Raw genomic sequence first — 20946 nt, forward strand, 5'->3', positions numbered from 1 at the left:
CAAAAGTCACACGAATTAAAAGATAATTTCCCCAATATGATGCTAAACATATTTGGATATTCAATATTTATGTTGGAAGTACTAATATCGTTCACATTCTATCATCATCATCATTATAATCATCACCTATAACCTTGACAGTCTGTGAATGGCCACTGCATTCCGGGCATTTGCAAGTTTGCAGTTTAAAAAAGGAGTCAGCCCTGACCAGCAAGTACAGCACTGCACGCCAGTAAAGAGTCAGCTGCTGGCATTCATTTGCACGTCTAAAGGGATGGACAGAAGCATCGAAAAACACCTGACTCCCAGATACACGGAGAAACAGGTGAGGAAACCTGAATGGGCTTTTTGAGAGTTAGCAGGCGTTTGGAATGAACGTGTGGCCTGAAGAGGTTCTTGGAGAAAGAGATGGGCTTCAAAAGATGAAACAGACAAAACTGGGTGGCTTTAGAATGGCAAAGTTCTCCCTGAGTATCCAGGATGGTCTGTCATAGGTTGAAGGATGGCGTGAGAGGCATGAAGGTGAGGAAGCCGTCATGAAACTTACTTGGCAGGAACAGAGAGCTCAGGGGAACCAAAGGGACAGCTTGAACAGCTTTAGAAAGTCTTTGAGTACCAGATGGGAGTTAGGGTTTTGAAACAGACCAGGTTAGTGCCAGTTTTAGAGAGCAGCAGATTCTAAATGTAAACCCCACTCTAATTACATAGGCTTGAATGATTCCCTAATCTCTTGACTGTCTCTAGCTCTGATGAGTTGGGGCCCCAGTACCTAGTACCTAGGCTTGTTAAGGGAATTGGATGGGAATAATTTAAGTGTAGCACGTGAGCACAGTGCCTAGCACAGAGGAGGTCCCCACCGTCCCCTCCAAATTAGTTCCCTTCCCAGCTCTGCTGCACCAATGCAGAGGTACGGGGAAGTGTGATGAGTACAGGACCCGGATGTATGAGCCAAATACTGTTGTTCCTGATTCACTTTATGCAGGGCGCAGACAGCATGGAAGAAAAACCATTATTCCAAAGTTTTAAAACTTAGGGAACCGACCTGAAGCTGATGGGCAAGTAGCTTATGGAAGCAAATAAGGAGAATGGTTTCAAGCGGGGTAGGTCTCAGGTAGAAATGTCGGGGAAGCTTTTAAATACTTGGTGCGAGAACTCTGTCTCAGGCTCAGACCGGCTCTCCACATTCTGCCTTCCCTCTCGCCCATGTGCTCTGCTGTGGACCTGCCCTCTATTCCTTAGGTTTGCTCTCTCCTCAATCTGACTCCTTATCTCTTTCCCTTGAGGTCTTATGGCTTTTCACAGAGGGGATAAATTAACCCAACAAATACAGGGAAGAGGCCATTAAATTCTTTTAGTCATGGAGGCTGGTATATCATCCTGAATCCCTTCTGAGAGAAAAACAGAAACCCCTGTTGAATCTCTACTTTTTTTGAGTGAACAGGGCTCACCAAGCAAAGGGCAGGCCGATCCCTTCCCTCCGTGAACCACCAAAGAGGCAATCTGAGCAGCACAGAGGGCTCCTCTAACTGAAGTGGGGAATTAACATGCTGGCCCCATAGGAAGCAACTCCTTGGACCATTTTCTCACAGAGACCCCTGTGGCAATTTCCTTACAGATGAAGTGTAGCAGAGCCTATGTAAGGTCTGCATTACACAGACAGATCTGAAAAGTGCCCACACAGAGGCAAAGAACTCCTATAGACTGATTCTCTCTCTCTGCTCTTTTTGAGAGCTGATTTCTCTGTTGAGCCTGGATGGTGGTGATTGGGAGAATAGCACTGTTACCCTCCCATTGTCCAGATGAGGAAACTAAGACATTAAAAGGACGTGCTGATTGTCAGTGACAAAGAGATGGCTAAAGCCAGCTGCCATCTCAGCATCCTCTTTCCTCGTGCTCCCACACCTCTGTGCCTAGCTCTGCCATGGCATTTGTCACATTGGATACTCATTACACTCTGGCGTCCCACGCTATACTGTGAGCTCCCTGAGGCACAAGGACCATGATGCATTCATCTTCAAGACCATCCTAGAGCCAGAATCATCCGCCTGGAATGATAACAGTATAGGCCCTAAATAAAAACCTAAGGAGCTAGTGAATGGATAGAAGTATTTAGAACGAAATTACAGTGCCATGGGGTTTTATTGTAAGTTGCTCTGTACTGACATTTATGTTTAAAATGTCAAGAAAGTAAAACTCTAGAATCCAAGCCCTTAGGCAACTAGGATAAATTACTGGCACTCTACTAATTCTAGACAACATGTCAGCACTACAATTTGTTCTGTTCCAGGCTGTCTGTGTTAGTTTCATCTCCCAATCTGACCATAATTGTCTTCAGGGCAGAGGCTCTGGGACACTGGTTTAGTGTCACACAGAAGCTAGCACTTCATAAGTACGTGTTGATGGATCAAAGGTTTGGCCAACATTCTGTACTGCAGGGGCATCCTGTATACGACTCTTCCTAGACAGACTGTCCGCAAAGAAATCTTTAGAAAGCCAGAAAAGGAGCTCCGTGCCTACAGTTTTGTGAGGCAGGGACAGCTCGACCACTCCTTAGAAACAACAGCATAGCTGGCAGCCCAGTGAATGGCAGAGCACCGACAGGGAAGAAGTTAAGCAAGTTCACGTCTGGGTACTTGCTGCAAAGTAAACTCCCTGCAATTACTCCGGCCTTAAAATGGAAGACGAGCAAGGACTAAGAACTGGTAAGGCTGAAGGGTTGTGTGCAAATAAACAGAGGCTTAAAAACTTAGTATGTGCCCCACAGGGAGCTGGAGATGGTCCACACTCTCCGTCTCTACACCACATCATTGGACACCGCGGCCAAGAACCAGCCGGGAAGAGAGGCCCGAGCGCTGTGTGGCAAACACATCACGTGGCACCTTTGGCAGGGCTCTGGCTGAACTGGCTTCTGATGGCTTTCGCTTCCAGAAGAGAGCAGTGTAACTCATCCATGCCATTTTTTCCCCCAATCCCTCAATACTGGGAAATATTTATTTTTCAGGAAGCCACGAATGTAGATGATGAAAAATATACAAAAAGGACTGGGGGCAGACTCAGATCACACAACGCTGGTGGTTGGCTGAGTGAGGCAAGGGTGCTCACGGGCCAGACGGACGAGAGAGGGGCGGGAGAACTAACACCCCTTCTGTGAAGCTCCCCTCCAGGTAAATTCAAGATGTTGCAAAATCTGCTCGGCGGTGAGACAGTGCACAAGATAGCTCTCCCCAGACTAGAAGGTCAGAATCACGATGAGGCTAAACAAGCTCTACAAAGTCCAGGGAGGGGAATCTTGATTTACCTACAGTGTCTGATCTGATTAAACTGAACGTATTCACGCGTCACTTATGTAGTTAAGTTCTCCCCCTAAAATGCAATGCAGTTTCCCTGTAGCGCCCGTGTTGCACTTCTCTTGGTAAAGAAGCCCGGTGTGTCTAAAGATGGAAAAAACTAGTCCTCTATCCCCTGAACTGGCCCCACAAGCTCTCTAAGATACTCTAGTAGCTGCTCACTTCTACGCCTGTTACAGGAGAAACAGAACTGAACCCTACCCGCTGCAAAAAGAAGAGAGGGCCAGTCACTTATTAGCAAGGGCCGATTAAGCCTTTACTCACAGAGAGCTGGGTGGGGCCGCGAACACTGTGTTGGAGACTTAGGAAAGACGGCTGGCCTCTGAGATTTCCTACACAAGATGGAGAGAGCCCTTTCAGGGAACAGCATTTTCCCTGGACCGGAGAGTGGCTCTGCCGTAACGCATTTCTACATCCCCCCGCAAGGGGCAGGATACATTGCAACATCTTGTCTTAAAACATTATTTCTATCCTGGTGTCTAAGTATTCAGATTCTTAATAGTAATATTTAAACCGGGGACATTTCAAGGACGTGAATTACTACAAAGAGTTCTGAAAGCTGAATTATGCCCCAGTAGCGGTGTTCCTTGGCGAATTTCCACAAAGGAAAATCTAAAGCTCAGAGCATCTCAAATGAACACCTGAGGCTTACCTGACAGACGGCAGAAAAGAAAGAGACAAGTAGCGTTCAAGATTTTTTAGCAACTAGGTTCAACGTGACTGCAAAATTAAGCTCCAGACAAGTTTTTCTGATTGCAGACGCTGCTCTGAGGTGGCCATCCACACCTACCAGTGAATCGAATTTCTCTCGCGGGCAAGCAAACAGGCGTCCATTAATAGTGAGCGTCGTAAATACTGAAACGTCATTAGGTTTGAGCACCACCTTTTCTGTGAACATAAAAAGCAAGAGATTGCCTATTAAATGCACCTGAGATTTGCTGCGCTGCCCTAATCACACCAACAAATTACCAGCTTGGTGAATTACCGGAACACGCAGAGTGACTGCATAAAATACAGTACTGAAGGAACCCACCGAATAAAAAAGACACAGCATTCGTGCAGGCGCACGACACTCAGGATGCCGTCAGAAATGACCGCAACACAGGAATGGAAATACCTGAGGGTCAGGTCACCCGGTTCTGCATACAGAAACCGCACCTGCTTTTTAAAAAACAAGTTACGCTTCCAGATGGTAATAACGCCCAGCACTCTGGAGATGCCAAGATAACTTTTAGAAAACTTAGGGGGTTTCTGAGATCCCACATGACTTTAGATGTAAAATTTATTACCGTGTTTTATCACTCATTCCCTGATTTGGAGGGCAACTGCATTATTAGCTTAAGTCTTCTATATTTAAAAGATAATTCAAAAAAAACAAAAACATAATTCATACAATAAATATTTAGCATTTACTGTATGCTGGACACTGCTCTAGGCACTGAGGATACAGAAGGGAACAATACAGGGGAAAAAACCCAAAACAGTCCAGAAAGAGCTTATATCATAGTGAGGGACGCAGATAGTACCAATGTACCAGAGAGTAAGCAGTGAGGAGGAGAAAACAGTATAGCAGGGAAGGAGGCTAGGAAGTATGTGTAAGGGGGAATTTTAGAAAGGGAACTGGAGAAAGGAAGGAGTGGGCCTCCATGAGACAATGACACTTGGGGGGAAACCTGAAGGAAGTGAAGGAGGCACCTGGGATAGCTATGGCGAGAGTGTGCCAGAGGGATCATCACGGCAGACAGACGTCCTGGGTCGTGTGTGCCAGGAACAGAAATGGAAGGGGATATCTTGGGAATCTGAGATGCATTTAAAAATCCTACATCAGTGGAATCATTTGTCTTCAAACACGGCAGGGATGGCTCACCCGATCCTGAAGGATCTTCCAATAACTATCAAATCGTACTGGACCAGCTAGCCTGACGGCTCTCTCCTCCAGGCTCTCACTGCAACGCATGCAGACCCTTCCAAAACTCCTGCCGGCATGGACTATAATTATTTATTTATTGTCTCCCGCCTCACCAGCCTGTGAACAACCTGGAGGCCCAGGCTGTGTCCAACACCTCCTCTCCTCTCACAGCCACACTAAGTGGCCAGAAACTATATGAAGAATGAATGAACGACATTTCAGGAAAGCAGAGAGCAGTCTAGTAATCCTGCGAGGGAAAAGACTTCTCGTTTTGTTTGACGAGCTGGGTTCCCGCCCTCTTTACTGGGAAAGGAGGAAAACCATCATCAACTGGAAAGAACCAGCCTATGGCCACCTCCGACTTCAGACTTGTGAAAACCTACAGCCTTTAGCTAGAAAAGCCAGGTGCCCTCTTAGGGCCCACATTTCTCAGAGCTCCCAGGTCTTAAGCTTTTTTTTTTTTTTTTTAATTGCAGTACGGTTGATTTACAGTGTTGCGTTATTTCAGGCATACAGCAAAGTGATTCAGTACTACATATATACATATAGACACAGGTATTTACATGTATAAATTGTTTTTCAATTCTTTTCCATTATGTGTTATTACAGCCTTAAGCTTTTTTGTTTAGGGTTTATAGGGAAAGAACTCCAGGCTGACATCCACACCAGAGACCTCAGTTCCAACTGCCTTGGATAGATCATTTCACCCTTTTCTGCTTCAGGGTGGTTACCTACAGGATAGGGGATATTAGACACTAGCCCAGCCCGCCTCTGACCACTTTATTTCTGTTATTTTGGGGAGCATACACAGCACCTAGTTGTCCCTTCGGATCAGCTTGGAAGGGCCTCGCTAACTTCTGGCAGGGTTCTGTTTGGATGGGATATTCTGCTTTGCAGAAGGCGGTTACCTCCTCCGGAACTCATCTTGATGATGATCAGGCCTTCCCCAGAGCCTAGTTTGTCGGCAACTGCGCTGAGGACTTCCTTCACCGAGGCAGCCACTGGCACCCGGATGGTTGTGTAGGTGTGGTCCATGCAATAGACTTTAAACAGAACTATTGGGAAGGCAGCAACAGTAAGATAAGTTGGTCTTGTGAGTTCTTAAAAAAAACAAAAGCTATGCAGAATGTTTAGACACGCTCCGAAATTTGCATCATCTTGCCATTCTTAAGATTTGTATTTATTTGTACTCATTTATGCCTATGCCTGCCCCCTTCTAAAACTTCGTACCTTAGCATTGGTCTAAGAAAAGTCCACGACTGCCAGCTCCAGTTACAAAAACCACAACAGATATTTGTGAAAAACCCACACGTAGGTCATGCGAAACAATGAGAAGTATGTTTAGGCCAATTTTCTGGGTCTGCCTTTGTCTGTGAGCCTTTCTTTTTCACAATACCGGGAGTGCTGTGTTGTAGGCAGATTACTAGATTCCTGCAGCCCAGAGCAGTGGTAGGGAGCCAACATTAACGCCTCTGCAAACAGGAGCGCTTCCGCCTGGGGCCGTGAACATTCGCTGACATGGCTGCTCACTTGTTCCCTGGTTTGTGTACTCGGAGGCCAGGCCAGGTGGCACGGGTGGTACTCCGCTCAGCAGACCCCTATGTGGCACCCAGACGCTCAGCTCTGAACACATAGATCTTGAGGGCAATTTCCAGCTCCTGTAATTCTGGAGTTTGGGGCACTGCTACATTACAAGAGTCATCTGTGGCTTAAGATGAAGATTTTATCATGATCATTCATCTTATTTTGGTTGTGATTCTTTGGAGGAATCTTAACCAAGCAAACAATAACAGCCAGCATCTCTGCCTCCCTGATGGCTGCTAACGAGGTACTGCCCAGGGCCAGAGTGCTCTCCCCGGGTGGGAACCCCGCTCTGCAGGTGCCCCTGGCGCTCCCCCTCGGCGAGGCGTCTGCAAAGCGCCAGCCACCCTCCTGCCACGTTGACAACGGGTGCCTGAGATAATCTTTCTCTCCTTCAAGGAGAGGTAGCAGTGGGGGAGAGGCAGAATCAGGGGAGTGTGAACAAGCACCTCAGCTCCAGGCACAGAGTTCAAGAACATAAATAATTGGAATGCAAACGGGCACCTCCAAGCAAACCATTTGGAGTACACAGGGACAGCCAAGAAAAGCTATTCTGTGGGCCCAAGGGTGATTCCCAGGGGGGAGATTTTATTCTGACTTTAAATAATCTGCACAAGTTGGAAGACATTCTCACCTTCATCAGAGCCACGGATAGGCTGGCGCTTCTGGGCTCTGTCATCGCCTGTGTTGAACTGCTGCAAAAGAACTTTGTGCTGTAAAAAATAATAACAGCAGCAGCTGTCATAAGGAATGAATGACAAATGCACGTTTGCAACTCAGAGGACACACATCTGAGAAGCAGAGTCGAGAAATAAACGTATTTTGTCTTTACAAAGATAGCACTGTCATATATTGCAATATTATGTTTCTGGAGAACTGTCATTCTACAGGGCACAGTTAGAGAATCCTAATCCGTTGCCACTTACCTTCTTTTGTGGAGCCTTTGCATCTTCTGAACTACGAGAAATAGAGAAAGCACATTATTTAATACTGTTGGTACTATTATTTTAAATTGCTTCATTTGTATATAACTTTAATCTTACATTAGAAAATGAAACCACAGCATCCCTTCAGGAGGCAACACGAGCCTCCTTATTTTAATACTGAGAGGCCAAGGCCCAGAGGAGACAGCTAAGAGATCAGCTCTTGTCACAGACAGATCCCTTGTCGAACTGACGATAAAAGCCAGAATTTCTCGATCTCAAAGTCTATTTAGTAGCCAGTATTTAATCAACGGCTCAAAGAACAGCATATGAAAACCTTCTGTGTTGCCACTGAGAGGACACAAATATTCACCACCGACCGCACTGGCAGCCCGAAGTGAATTTACCATATAAGTAATTCTCCTCAAACTTTCTTTAGATGCCACTGACCACTTTATTACTGGATTCACTGCCTTGAACCAAAGGGACCCGAGTTTATTGAGTCAGACACTCAGAGAGGATCTCTGGCTCCCCAGGCTCTCTCCTGGCGGCCATCTGGCACAGAAGGCAGCTACGCGGAATCTCTGTCCTTTTGTTAATCTGGCCTGACTGCACCTCTTCACCCGACGCTCAGATTGCTCAAATCAGAATAGTGTGTGGTTGTTGACAAAGCATCTTTCACCTTTTGGGAGGTGGGCAAAGGACCTCCTGGAAGATGATGTGATTCAGAGGCAGCAGGCACTTACTTGATGAAAGCACACCCCAAAGCCAAGCCCTTCCTTACATTTGCTTGACAATCTTCTCCAACTCGGGCAGTTGCTCCTTGAGGGCAGCAATCATCCGGGCATCATCTGATACAGACACATAAAACTCCTGTAATTGGCAAAGGTCACAGGCTTTTAACAAGAACTGCAAAAGGTACGTAATTCTGTAAAGAGCAACAAAGACGTGTCCCTATGTCATCTGCCTCACTAGCATCTCCAGACCATGGTTTCATGGACTGGGGACAAAAAAGTAAAAGAGAACGTTACAGCATGCCTAAATTCACAATTGCAAGTGAGAAAAAATTTTGGAAACTGATGGTGGTGATGTTTGCGTTACATTGCGAATGTAATGAATGCCACTGAATTGTATGCTTAAGAAAGATTAAAACAGCAAATTTTATGTTTGATATATTCTACCACAATAAAAAAATTACAAAAAAATTGAATTGCAAATGAATTGTTTATATGATATTTATACCAAAGGTAATGCAATGCAATGTTCTGGAATGGGTTATTTTATAGTCTATCCTTTAAGAGCACTGTTTTCACCTCAGTGTTTTTTCAGGGAAATTTTAATATTTATTTTGAATATTATGTTAGTATTTGTTGTTTAATATTTACCACTGGTCGCGGTTAACTGTTGGTGGTAAAAGTACAGTCGTGGTTTTCAGCACTGAACTGAAATTCTGCTGAGTTTACGTCACCAGCTCAGGACTCTTCACTGACGTCCTGGGAATGGCCCCGCCCACTGTGCAGCAGCCGCCGTGCCCTGCTTTGTGCAGGAGCAGTGGCCTCCCCAGCAGGAGCTGAGAGCTGTGGCAGTGGCAGCGTCACACCACTTTGGCTCATCTGTAAAGTGGTCCTTTACTCGATGCAATGGGTAGGGGCCATGACCCAATGACCCAAGCTACTATTATTCCTCTACATTTTCAAAATCCTTTATCCCACAGTCGTGAGGGACTCTCATCGTCCACCTTTCCTCCCAGACTCACTTCTCTGCCTGCCAGATGACATGAGTAAAAAGGAGAGACTGGGGACGTTTCTTCTGGATAATTCATTCTTGAACAGACAGACTGATAAGGTTTGAAACAGAAGCCACATTGCCTTTTGCCTGCACAGGAGTAAGGTCCCCATCTCAGATTCGGAGGACAGAATGAGTCATCAAGGATTAAATGCCCAGGTCAATGCTGTGACTTGGGCTGGAGCCATGGGAAGGAAAAGGGAAGCTCAGCTTAAAGCAGTGTTTACAAAGTAAATCGTTTCCCTTCAGAACTACCTCATGGCCCCAGGAATTCCTCAGTAAAGTTATCTGCTTCACTCTACTCAACAGTATCCACCATTTGATCTAGTAATCCCACTGCTAGGAATATAACCAAGGATAGACCTATTGGCACAAAAGTGTTCACTACGCTGTTATTCTAGGAAGGTAAAAATGGAAATGATGTAAATATACAATAATATGGGAACAAATAAATATATCTGTGGCAGGGCCGTTAGAAAGTTTTCTTAGAAAGACTCTCCTGACATGGAAAACTCCTTACATCAAGTGGAAAAAGCAGCCTGTAAAATGATGGGTACTATGTGATTACAACTACGGAAAATATAACAGAGAAAATAACCAAATGAAAATGCATTAGAATGCTACTTCCAGTTATTGAATTAGAGGGGCAGGATAATGGATGATGCTTTTCTTTACTTTCCTTATAGTACCTTTCTGATGAACGAACATGTTAACAGAATCTAGAATCTGCAATTACAGTCCCTCCAGGGAAGCTGCCATGCCTATGGGTAGCCCCTGCATTGTAGGACAAAGGTGCATTCTTGGCAGGGATGACCCCCACGTACCTCCAGGAAAGCCATCGCCACATCATCCTCTTGCAGGACGTCTCCATACATGGCGGCCCACTGCAAAACCAGGCGGATGACTCGCCTCTTATTGTTGAGGGCATAATCCATTTTCTCCTGTTCTGTACCTTGTGAAGGCTGTGCGTGGTAAGTGCCAAGGAGTCAAGGAAGACATTTAGCCATTCACTGGGCTACTTGCAAAGACAGGGTGACAGATCCCAGCTTCAGAAAGCCTGCCTCCTGGACTACTGGAAACCTTCCTCAGGCCCTCAAGAAAACCCTCACCTGCACACGGGTTCTGGACCAGATGCAGACAAACCCAGCTGGCTTTGCCTTGATCGCTGCCCAAAGAATTAGACTTGCATGGCTCCACTTGGACTTGTGTGTTGACAAGGATTCTTGTTGCGCCTGGCTCCGGCTCTCATCACATTCCCTGCCTGCCTGCTGCCCTCCTTCAACTCTAGGGTAATGCTTCCTGCTGTTGCGCCTTGCCACCTCTTGTTGGCTCCCACAATTCTGGACACATCTCTACAATCCTTCATTATGTGCGCTTCAGTTAAACACTTACGAGTGGGCATCTAGTCCTGCTGGAACCGTGACTGACACAAAAAGCACATGGGAAGGAAGTGAGGCTCAGGTAGATAAACTCATCCAGGGTTAGGACAAGGAAAGGTTCCTGCTGTATCCGTCTTCCGGTGAGGGACTCAGACACAGTTTTTTTTAGACACAGTTTTTATACCATCCTTTGTTCTCTTGCTCAGAACCATTATTTAACTCTTATTGGCTTTTTGTGCATCAGTGGTTAGTCATCTTAACTACAGATTCCTTGAGGCTTGGGGTAACACGTTATTTTTCTTGTATTCCGTACCATGCCTAGCACAGTGACATTTACATAGAAATTTTATCCATTAATACAACAGATACCTGACTGAGTGTCTACTGTATGTGTCTGGTGAAGGTCCCTGCTCTCAGTTTACATTCTTCTGTGGATTACAGTAGGGAAAATATAGTATGTGATCAAGGAAAATTTTAGATTAGACATACTGTTCCTTTTTCAGTGATTTATAGTACATATTATAGACGATTCGTTCATAAAACAATTTCCTTTTTATAACTTACACTGTAACGTGCACAGAGAGTACCTCAGTTAAGCCCTACTTTATAGTCTTGTGATGAAAACATCATTCTTTCTACAAGTGAGCAAGCTGACAGTAAAGGAGTGTGAATGGCCAAGATTACATAGTGAGATTGTAGAGCTGGTTTTAAATCCCAGACTCCTAATCCCAGCTAGTTTATTCTGCATTATACAATATCCCTGTGCCTCATACCTGGCTACAAGACTGGGCATGTCTTAGCTTACGACCATGATTTAAAAGGCACTGTAGAAAACTGTCTTGTGGCAGTGCTATGCTTGGGAGCTAAACCAGTCCAGGGCCTTTTCTAAAGGGACTATAAGTAATCATGATCAAGGTAAGTGACAGAACTTTAAAGCAAAGGTTTACTGCATGTAAATGGGTTGCAAAATGGCTTTCATCAACTGAGCACGGGATTCATAAAAAAGAAAATTGCTCAACCTGTATTGCTACAATTCTCTTTGAGCTTACAATAAAAAAGGGAAGAAAGATCACTTTCTGTGAAAATTATTTTTTTTCTGATTAACCCTTTGGTCTCTTGCTGGGATGCACACATAACTCAGTTTTTCTTTCCAAAGAATTGTAATGCTGGGCACTACATTTTAAGACTATCTTTTAGGGTACCTAGGAGCATGGTCAGGTACAAGCGAGTAATTCTTGACTGATTGAAAAATATGTACTTGTTCACTCATAAGTCAGTAAGAGAGTGAGAGAGAGAGAGAGGTTCTTTCCTACTTGTATGAGGCTGAAATGGTTTGAAATATCTAGTTGATAGTAAGTGGATATGATTCTAACTTTCCAGGTTATCCCGACTTGGACTCAAGGAAGCAATACAAATGCTTGTATGTTGCATCCAGAGGCACCAGCTGCACACTTGTGGCTAATCTATAGGGCCCTAGTGTAGGATGACTAAATTGTCATTGTCTCTGTGGGTCAGGACACAGATTTTTCTTCTCTCCTGCTGGGGAAATCGGTCTTTTGTGTACAATAAAAACACATGATTGCAAGGATTAACGTGATTAACGCTTCAAATGTGGGTCGGGCTCTACAGTTTATAATAAATATACTCCAGGGCTTACGTGATCGTGTAATGCTCTCCTCAGACCTGAAGGGTAAATATTTACAGATGAGGAGACCGAGGGTCAGAGAGGAGATCTGCCCAAGGTTGTTCAGTGAGTAAATGGCAGGGCTTACAAATCCAGGCAGGGCTCTTATGGCCACCCCTATGGCCCGAGCAGTGGCTAGAGTGACTACACACTGGTGCTTGGGTTCATGAAGTTATTACCAGTAATTGCATCTGGGAAGCAGAGATCCTAATGGGAAAGAGTTCTCCTCCTCTCTCTCTTTCTTCCTCTCTCTCTCATCCGTCCTTCCTCCCTCCCTCCTTCCCTCCTTCTCTTCGTTCCTTCCTTTTTGCTGAAGTTCCTAGTTTCCTAGAGCTGACTCAGCATGTCCAGTCCCAAAACCAAGGGCTGAGTGCCCCCCACTCTTCATGTATAGCTCCACAGCCTCCTGGGAGCTAGAACTGACTGAATCCAGAGGGAGTAGGAAGAGGCTTTCTCTTTTTTCTCATGAAAGTTACGAATCTTTACCTCTGGAAAAAACAAAAGGAAGCACTGATTTGTTTCACAAAGTCTTGCCTTTCCCCTTACAGGTGTTTATTCACTTAGGTGGAGTTGGGAGTCATAGTATTTTCATAGCTGAATCTAGGCATGTGCTCAAGGATTCGGCCCCTCCACAGGCATCACACCATTCCAGTCCTCAACAGGCTGCTGAATCGGATTCTCAGGGGACACAGAGAGGACTCTACATGTAATTGATCTGCCTGAAATGGTCACAGGGGAGGTCCTGGGGCTTCTATTTATTCCCATAACAATCTCCCCAGGTTTTTAGAATATTTATGTGATTTTTAGATTTTATTTAACTCCTACAAAAAAGAAGGGGAAAGAGAAGAAACCTATATTCCCTTCAGAAAGCAGCCAAAGAATAAAGAGCATCCCACCAGGTCCCTTGTCTCAATATGATGTCAAAAATGCAAGCTAACAAGAGTAACATTTCAAATATAGTATTTGTAAATTCACACACATCAGAAAGGTTGCAGAAACCATTACTTTCCGTGGCTAAAGCTGGGATAATAATGCATGAACCATTTGATGGAGAAAGTCCTATGTGGAATAAAAATCTAACTCTTCTCCAGCACAAATAACAGTTTAGAAAGGATCATTAATGCATACCACACACATTTTTAACATACGAAGAACACCATCTGAAATACATACTTAGCTAATGGCTGTTTCAAGAGTAGGTTAGTAGAGAATATCAAACACATAATAATCTAATGAGTTTGTCATATGATCAGGAAATACTTGTATAGAATAAGGTCATGACTCGTGATATCATGACAGCTGGGTTCTGGTAAGAAGCAATATGGCTGCTTGAATTCATGGGAAAAAGTCACAGAAAGATAACATGGTTCTGGTATTTGATTCTGGTAGCTCATAAAGTGCTAGTTTAAAGTCTGGAAGAGAATCTGGAACTATTCCCTTAATTGTTACTTTTAACACAATTAAGAAAAGGCCATAGTAGTCCAAGTGGCCAAACTCATCAGTCATATACTGAGTTGATTTCAGCTGATTCACAGAATCATAGAATCTGAGCTTTATCTCCTTCAACTCCACCATTTTTAGAGGTAAGGGAACAGGTAGAATGAGGTGAAGTGATTTTTCTGAATTTATCCATGGAATTCTTCCAACTAGAACTCAGCTCTCTTACCTCCCGCCCCAGTACTCTGTTGACTTGTTTACGTTATTGTGTTTGTCTAATATTATTATTTCTATATCCAAACATATGCAGCAGAATTAGGTAACCTAGAAGTTTGTTGGATAACAGGGAAATCCATGTGAGATGTAGAACCGATCCTCAAAAGCCCTCAAAGAAGACAAAGCACATACAGAAAACCAAGAGTTAATTGTCGCAGCCTTGACCATCTGAGAGTCAGCGAAGCAGGATCCCTCACGTCTGAACTAGACCCTGTCTGCTATATATATTCAACCAGTTCTCTTGTGCAACGTCTGTTGGTTTAGAAAGCAGTGGCTCTCCACTCCTAATCAGACCAGACATTCTTAAACTACTGATGATTCAAATCCTAATTTGAGGTTTCTCATTATGGTAATACGACTTTTCACCATCCAAGAGCATTACATAAGAATCCTTCAGCAACATAGATGGACCTAGAGATTATCATATTAAAATGAAGTCAGACAGAGAAAGACAAATATCATATGATATCACTTGTATGTGTAATCTAATAAAAAGATACAAATGTCCTTCTATACCAAACAGAAATATACCCACAGACATAGAAAACAAACTTATGGCTACCACAGGGGATGGTGGGGGGCAGGGGGAGAGATAAATTAGGAGTTTGGGATTAACATATACACACTACAATGTATAAAACAGATAATCAACAAGGACCTACTGTATAGCACAGGGAACTATACTCAGTATCTTGTAATAACCTATAATGGAAAAGGATCTGAAAAAGAACATATATATCTATAACTGAATCACTTTGCTGTACACTTGAAACTAACACAACATTATAAATTAACTATACTTCAATAAAAAAAGAAAACAAATTCAAAAAAAAGAATCCTTAACTGCAGGAACCATGTCATAAATTCAATGTGAATCTCTACATTTCCTAATCAAGGACTGGGCATGTAAACATAAAAAGCCTCAAATGTTCACCTTAAACTATTCAGTGACACTGTTTGGAGTGCTACATATGATAGAATATTCTTTAAACTGTTTTCCCCCAAAAATATCACAGCTCTTTAAAACTCTTTATCTAAATTACCTGAAATTCCATTTTGTCGAGATATCAAATGCAGATCATAGATACATTCTAAATAAGTTCATAGTCAATGTTACCAGGTTGACTAAGTCTACAGTAAATACCAAAATCTGGTACATCTTTTAAACAGAACCTTTTAGTTATTGGGTATTTAGTTTATAGGACCACAGGCTTTCAGAATGGCTAAATCTTTATTGAACTGGACCAGCCCCTTTGACATATAAACATGGATGAAGACAAATTGGATCTGTTTTCAGTGAGGTATTAGGGCTGAGAATCAGGAGAGGTGAAGGCCACAGAGTCTACCCTGCCAACAGCAGGTTTAATATTCCACTGAGGCATTTTCCTCATGCCGGCTCTGCCGTTCAAACACTGTAATTATTTCATATATTTTTACCTAGTTATTATCTTACTCACCACAGGCACCTGTAATTTTTCTGTATTTTTTTTACTGCTCATTTACTTATTCTTAATTCAGCTAATAATGGTTCCATGTATTAAAATTATCATGGGGAAAGTAAGTGAAAACCTCCTAGGATGTAGAGGCAGCAGATTCATTACAGCCTACAACAGGGAATAAAATATTATGTATATTTTTTGCAGTAAGTACATGCTAATTATGCAGCTATTTATAAAACACTTATCAACATTCAAACTGATACTCTTCAATGTTGTTGTTTTTTAAAACCCTGCTTTGCATACAAGATCTCTGCTTGAAGCTGAAAACAAACTTTGGGGGTCATCTGCCCACTGACTAGACAAAGCTTTTGCACATTATCTTATGCCACATTCCTCTCATGATGGTACAATTATTTATTTATAGGGGGCAATATTTACACAGGGCTTTAAGGTTTATAATGTATTTCCCACACACAGCCTTATTTGATCTTCGCAAAAACCTGGTGAGGTGGGTAGGGCAGGTATAATTACCCCTATTATAGAGGTTAAGGATAATTGCCAAGTAATATAGGTTTCAAGACGCAGGTCTTAAACACGGGTCTTTTGACTGCAGAGCTCTTGCTTTTCCTACTGTAGTATGGGCCTCTTTACTACCCTGCTTGACTTTGTGGAGCCTCCCCACATCCTGAGCACCAAGTCTACTCCTTCCTTGTTGCAGCATGGGCTTGGGAATGCAAGTTCTGGAACTAGACCATCTGGGTTCATCTCTTGGCTTCCCCACTTATCAACTGTGAAACCCCTGGTCAGTTACCTGACCATTTAGAGCCTCAGTCTCTCCATCATCAGAAAACTTCATAGGATTGCTGTTAAGAAGGAGATGAGGCAATACTGGCAAACCATGTAGAATGGCATCGGAGACATATTAGGTACTCAGTTAAAGGTTATCGATCATCATTATCGCTGATCCACCTCTGGAAATAATACAAAATCTTTAAATGGATGGCTTTGGAATTTTTCATAAGACCAGGCATTTCTGAGTTTAACACTGTGATGCTGTTCCTACCAACACAGCTGCTCCTGTGTTTGTGTGCACCTTCCTTATCGCCTATCGTGTGTAACCAATCCTTATTGCTTATCTATTAATTTGGAGCTCCCATGAGCTCTTTCTGCCTCCCATTTTCTTGCTCAGAATATTTTTTTTCCTCACTGATTTTCAGACTTCTCTGCATTTCTAGAAGCCTTTAGTTCTTGGCTATTCTTTCTAGTTTTAGTCAGGGGTTTGTACTCATAGCAGAGCAGTTAGGACTTGGCCTAATGGAACAATTGCTTGGGTTCAAATATTGTTCCAACCCTTACTAGCTATGTAACTTGGGGCAAATTATTTATCTGCTTAGTCTCACTTCCTTAATGCAAAAAGAGTACACATCTCACAGTGTTGACATGAGGCTGAGAAAATGTATATAAAATACTTTGTAGAATATCTGATAATACAGCCATTTTCTTTGAAAGAGGATACCATGTTCATATCATCATCAAACCAAGCCTTCCTTATTGGAAATAAACTGAAATTGCATATCTGCAGAGATAAATTGTTCTTATAGTGCCACATGGATCAAACACTTTTTGGAACCAAGTAAAGGACTAAAATGGTAAAATTTGGCTTCAACAAAATTTAAGCTGACAATCTTCCTTAGAAATGCCAAGAATATTCCTAAAAACATGGCTTTAAGAATCTGACGCTCTTTTGTAAATCTTGATTTACAAATTTCGGTAATTGGTCCTCTTAGAGAACCCAAGTCAACTTATAAAGAGAATACCCCCCGGTCATTTTCACAGAGAAATAAAGGATGGAGACTGCCTTTTCAGTAAGGAAAGCTATTGTGTTTACTTTGTTTCTGTATAAGAGACGTAACACATACGAAGGCAGTTTTAGCTAAAACTTAGTGGCAAATCTGTATTCCATATTTTCTTTTTAATTCAAGAAACTAAATTATTTTCACGCCAAAAGCATAAAATTCATGTTCAATACTAAGACAAAAGAAATTAGGATACTAAGAGAAAATATTTGACCAAAATTATTGCTGTATTTAAATTTTTATAAATTTATAATTTATATTATATATATTATATATATATTATATATATAATATATATATATATTAGGATATTTGGAAATTAGGATACTAAGAGAAAATATTTGACCAAAATTATTGCTGTATTTAAATTTTTATAAATTTATAATTTATATTATATATATATTATAAAATTAAAATTTTATAAATTTAAATATAAACCATTTATCACTTAAATTTAATTTAAAAACTTAAAATAAATTTAAATATAAACCATTTATCACTTAAGATTATTGTTTAGAACAGATAGTATTGTATTTGTTGACATAACAGAGACTCTGTCGGTAGGGTAAGCTTCAGGATTGGTCCAAGTGTAATGATGTCATCATAGACTTCATTTTTTCCCTGACGCTCAACTCATCTCAGCTTTGTCATAGGGCTTATTCCCCTAATGGTTGTAGGACGGCTGCCACAGGCAATTGGGGCAACAGGCTGCCTGTTCTTTCTTTTTTATTAAAGTATAGTCGATTTACTATATTGTGTTTGTTTCAGGTGTACAGCATAGTGATTCAGTTATTTTTTTCTGATTGTATTCCATTATATGTTGTTACAAGATACTGACTATAATTCCCTGTGCCATATAGTAAATCCTTATTGCTTATCTATTTTATGTATAGTAGTTTATAGCTGTTGATCCCATACTCCTAATTTGTCGCCGCCCCCTTTGGTGACCATGAGTTTGTTCTCAAAGTCTGTGAGTCCGTTTCTGTTTTGTTCCTGTTCTCTTAACTGCTTTTTACTCAGAAGCCCCAGGAAGCCTCTCTTTGAATCTCACTGGCCCTGTCTACATTGGGCCTGCAATGTGAGAGCCAATCACGGTCAAAGGCAGCCAATTACCATGACCAGCTAGACTGACCACCTGACATGGCACTGATGGTGGGGACTCAAATACAATGTCCACTGCAACTGGAATTACATTAATGCTACACGGAGTTCCTCCAAACATCTGTTAGTACGTGAGGAATCTTAGGTGGTTATTTGGCTTCCGAGTGCCTTGTAAAATGTAAATAAATATCATACCGGTGCCTTTTTTGCCTCACATGTGGGGGCTGGTGTTGGAAAGATAAAGTAAATGATGTGAAAATGCTCTGAATCAAAGATACGTTTATTAAAATTCAAAATAATATTAACTCAGCTGTGATCACTTAATTGAAGGCCTGCCTGCATTTGTACAGACAAAAAGAAGGCAGAGTTTAACCATAAAACACAAAATTACAACAATAGGACAGCAATAAACATCAAAAGCGTTAAAATATTCCGTATTCTTTGCTTACATTTAGAAACTTAAAGTAAGGAATATATGTGGGCAAAGGTTTAGCTGGAAGGATGCTGATTCATCCCACTGTGTTTGTTATAGGAAAAAATGTGGAGATAATCTAAATATTCGATAGGAAGAGGCTAAGAAAATTAATTATGACATATCTACCATATAATATTGTGAATCAATAAAAATGATAACATGTTATTCTCATGCATCCTCGTCACCTTGTTGCCCAGCACAGTATAACATTGTAAGTGTTCAGTGTTTGTGGAATTATCTGGAAAAAATGATGTAGTTTTATTTGTATATACTGATTTGAAAAGATATCCACAACATACTAAGTGAAGAAAACCATATTTTTAAAAACTATATACAACATGATCTCACTTATATAAAATTATACATGTATATAATTTCTGAAAACTTTTTCATACTACAGTGGTGAGATACCAGGTGAATTTTATTCTTTTTCTGTAAATTGAATTTTTTACAATGAGAATGTTCTATTTTTAAGGATGACAAAGCTATCTATATTTAGAAAAATGGTGTGAAAAAAATTAATGGGAGAGAAATGGCTCTGTTTGTTTAGTAGCAAACCATACACAGTTATTTAACGTATGACCCCATTCTTATATTTCAAAGCATATATCTATATGTATAGAAAAAAGACTGGAAGGCTACATACCAAAATGTTAACCATAGTAATACCTGGTAGGTTTATAGGGGGTTTTAATCTTCTTTTTAAAGACTAATGGAAAATTGAACTGAATTCTAAGTACAGATTTTAAAAAGATTAAAGAAACTAGAGATGAAAAGTACAGAAATTGAACAAACATAATTTTAAAAACTCATTATAAAGCACTTGTATTCATCAGGCCAAATCATGTTCCAAGCATATCTAATGAATAGAGAGTCTCTCTCATTAGCACATAAAAGGTCTGAAATATTAATGTTAAACAGAGTTTTACCATCTTCTTCTGTGCTAAAAGCAAAATTGGAGGAGACATACAATGTGGATTAAGGACAGAAATAGCCACCAGTGGCTCGGGGCTCAAATCTTTTCTGTACTAGTAATTACCTTTCTCTGAGCAAATCATAATTTTTCATTATCCTAGTTTATTGATTTGGAAAAAGAGCAGTGAAAACACTGACTTCTTCGTAGAGCTGCTATGAAAAGGCACACATATTAAGTACTTAAAAACACTCAGCCAAATCAACTCACTCAGCATAAGTGCTTTAATGGAACGTGGTTAAGTATTATATTTTCCTATCCCTAAATCCCGTAACAACATGGGTATTAGCCCACTTGCTCCGTGTTACATTCTATCTCCCTGTCACCTGAGGACATGGTGCTAAGCAGTTTATATGTGTTTGTTTTTGTTTTTTTTGACTGTTCATTGTCTATTTCTCCACTTCCTCTATTTTTCTTTACAGGCAGTCTCTATAAAACTGTCCAGTAAAGTGCTTTGCCTTTCTTTGACCAATATATCAGCAGTGACTCAAGCTACTCCCAGGGATGTGGGAATGAGGTGAGGGCCCAGGATGTTTGGAGTAGATTTACTCTAAAAGCTGTTCCTTAGTTGCTACCCCTGAGGTTCCCTTCTAAGGTCTGGACTCTTTAAGGATTCCTTCAGTTCTCTGAGTTACCCCATCCCTCTGATGAATTCCTTTATTCCTTAAGTCACTCACAGTTGGTTTACGTTACTTATGACCAAAAAAAGGAGCTTATATAAGAAGCCTATATAACATCGCCCTGGAGGCAAAGGGACTAAAGCTTGAGTCTTTAGCATGAT

The 20946-nt window shown here is 41.6% G+C and overlaps 1 protein-coding gene across 6 annotated transcripts in view; it reads right to left on the reverse strand.

Annotated features, from left to right (window-relative positions):
* Positions 1 to 20946, reverse strand: part of RAPGEF4 (Rap guanine nucleotide exchange factor 4) — a 317781-nt gene that overhangs the window by 25425 nt on the left and 271410 nt on the right. For all 6 annotated transcript variants that reach the window (XM_030851867.3, XM_060302243.1, XM_060302240.2 and 3 more), the window contains 6 exons: positions 10370 to 10520; positions 8545 to 8633; positions 7764 to 7794; positions 7472 to 7550; positions 6165 to 6311; positions 4138 to 4235 (listed from right to left, as the gene is read on the reverse strand). In XM_030851867.3, the coding sequence (XP_030707727.1) occupies positions 4138 to 4235; positions 6165 to 6311; positions 7472 to 7550; positions 7764 to 7794; positions 8545 to 8633; positions 10370 to 10520 (595 nt within the window). The remainder of the gene's footprint in view (positions 1 to 4137; positions 4236 to 6164; positions 6312 to 7471; positions 7551 to 7763; positions 7795 to 8544; positions 8634 to 10369; positions 10521 to 20946) is intronic.

Source organism: Globicephala melas, chromosome 7, assembly GCF_963455315.2.
Source record: "Globicephala melas chromosome 7, mGloMel1.2, whole genome shotgun sequence".
Lineage (NCBI taxonomy): Eukaryota > Metazoa > Chordata > Mammalia > Artiodactyla > Delphinidae > Globicephala > Globicephala melas.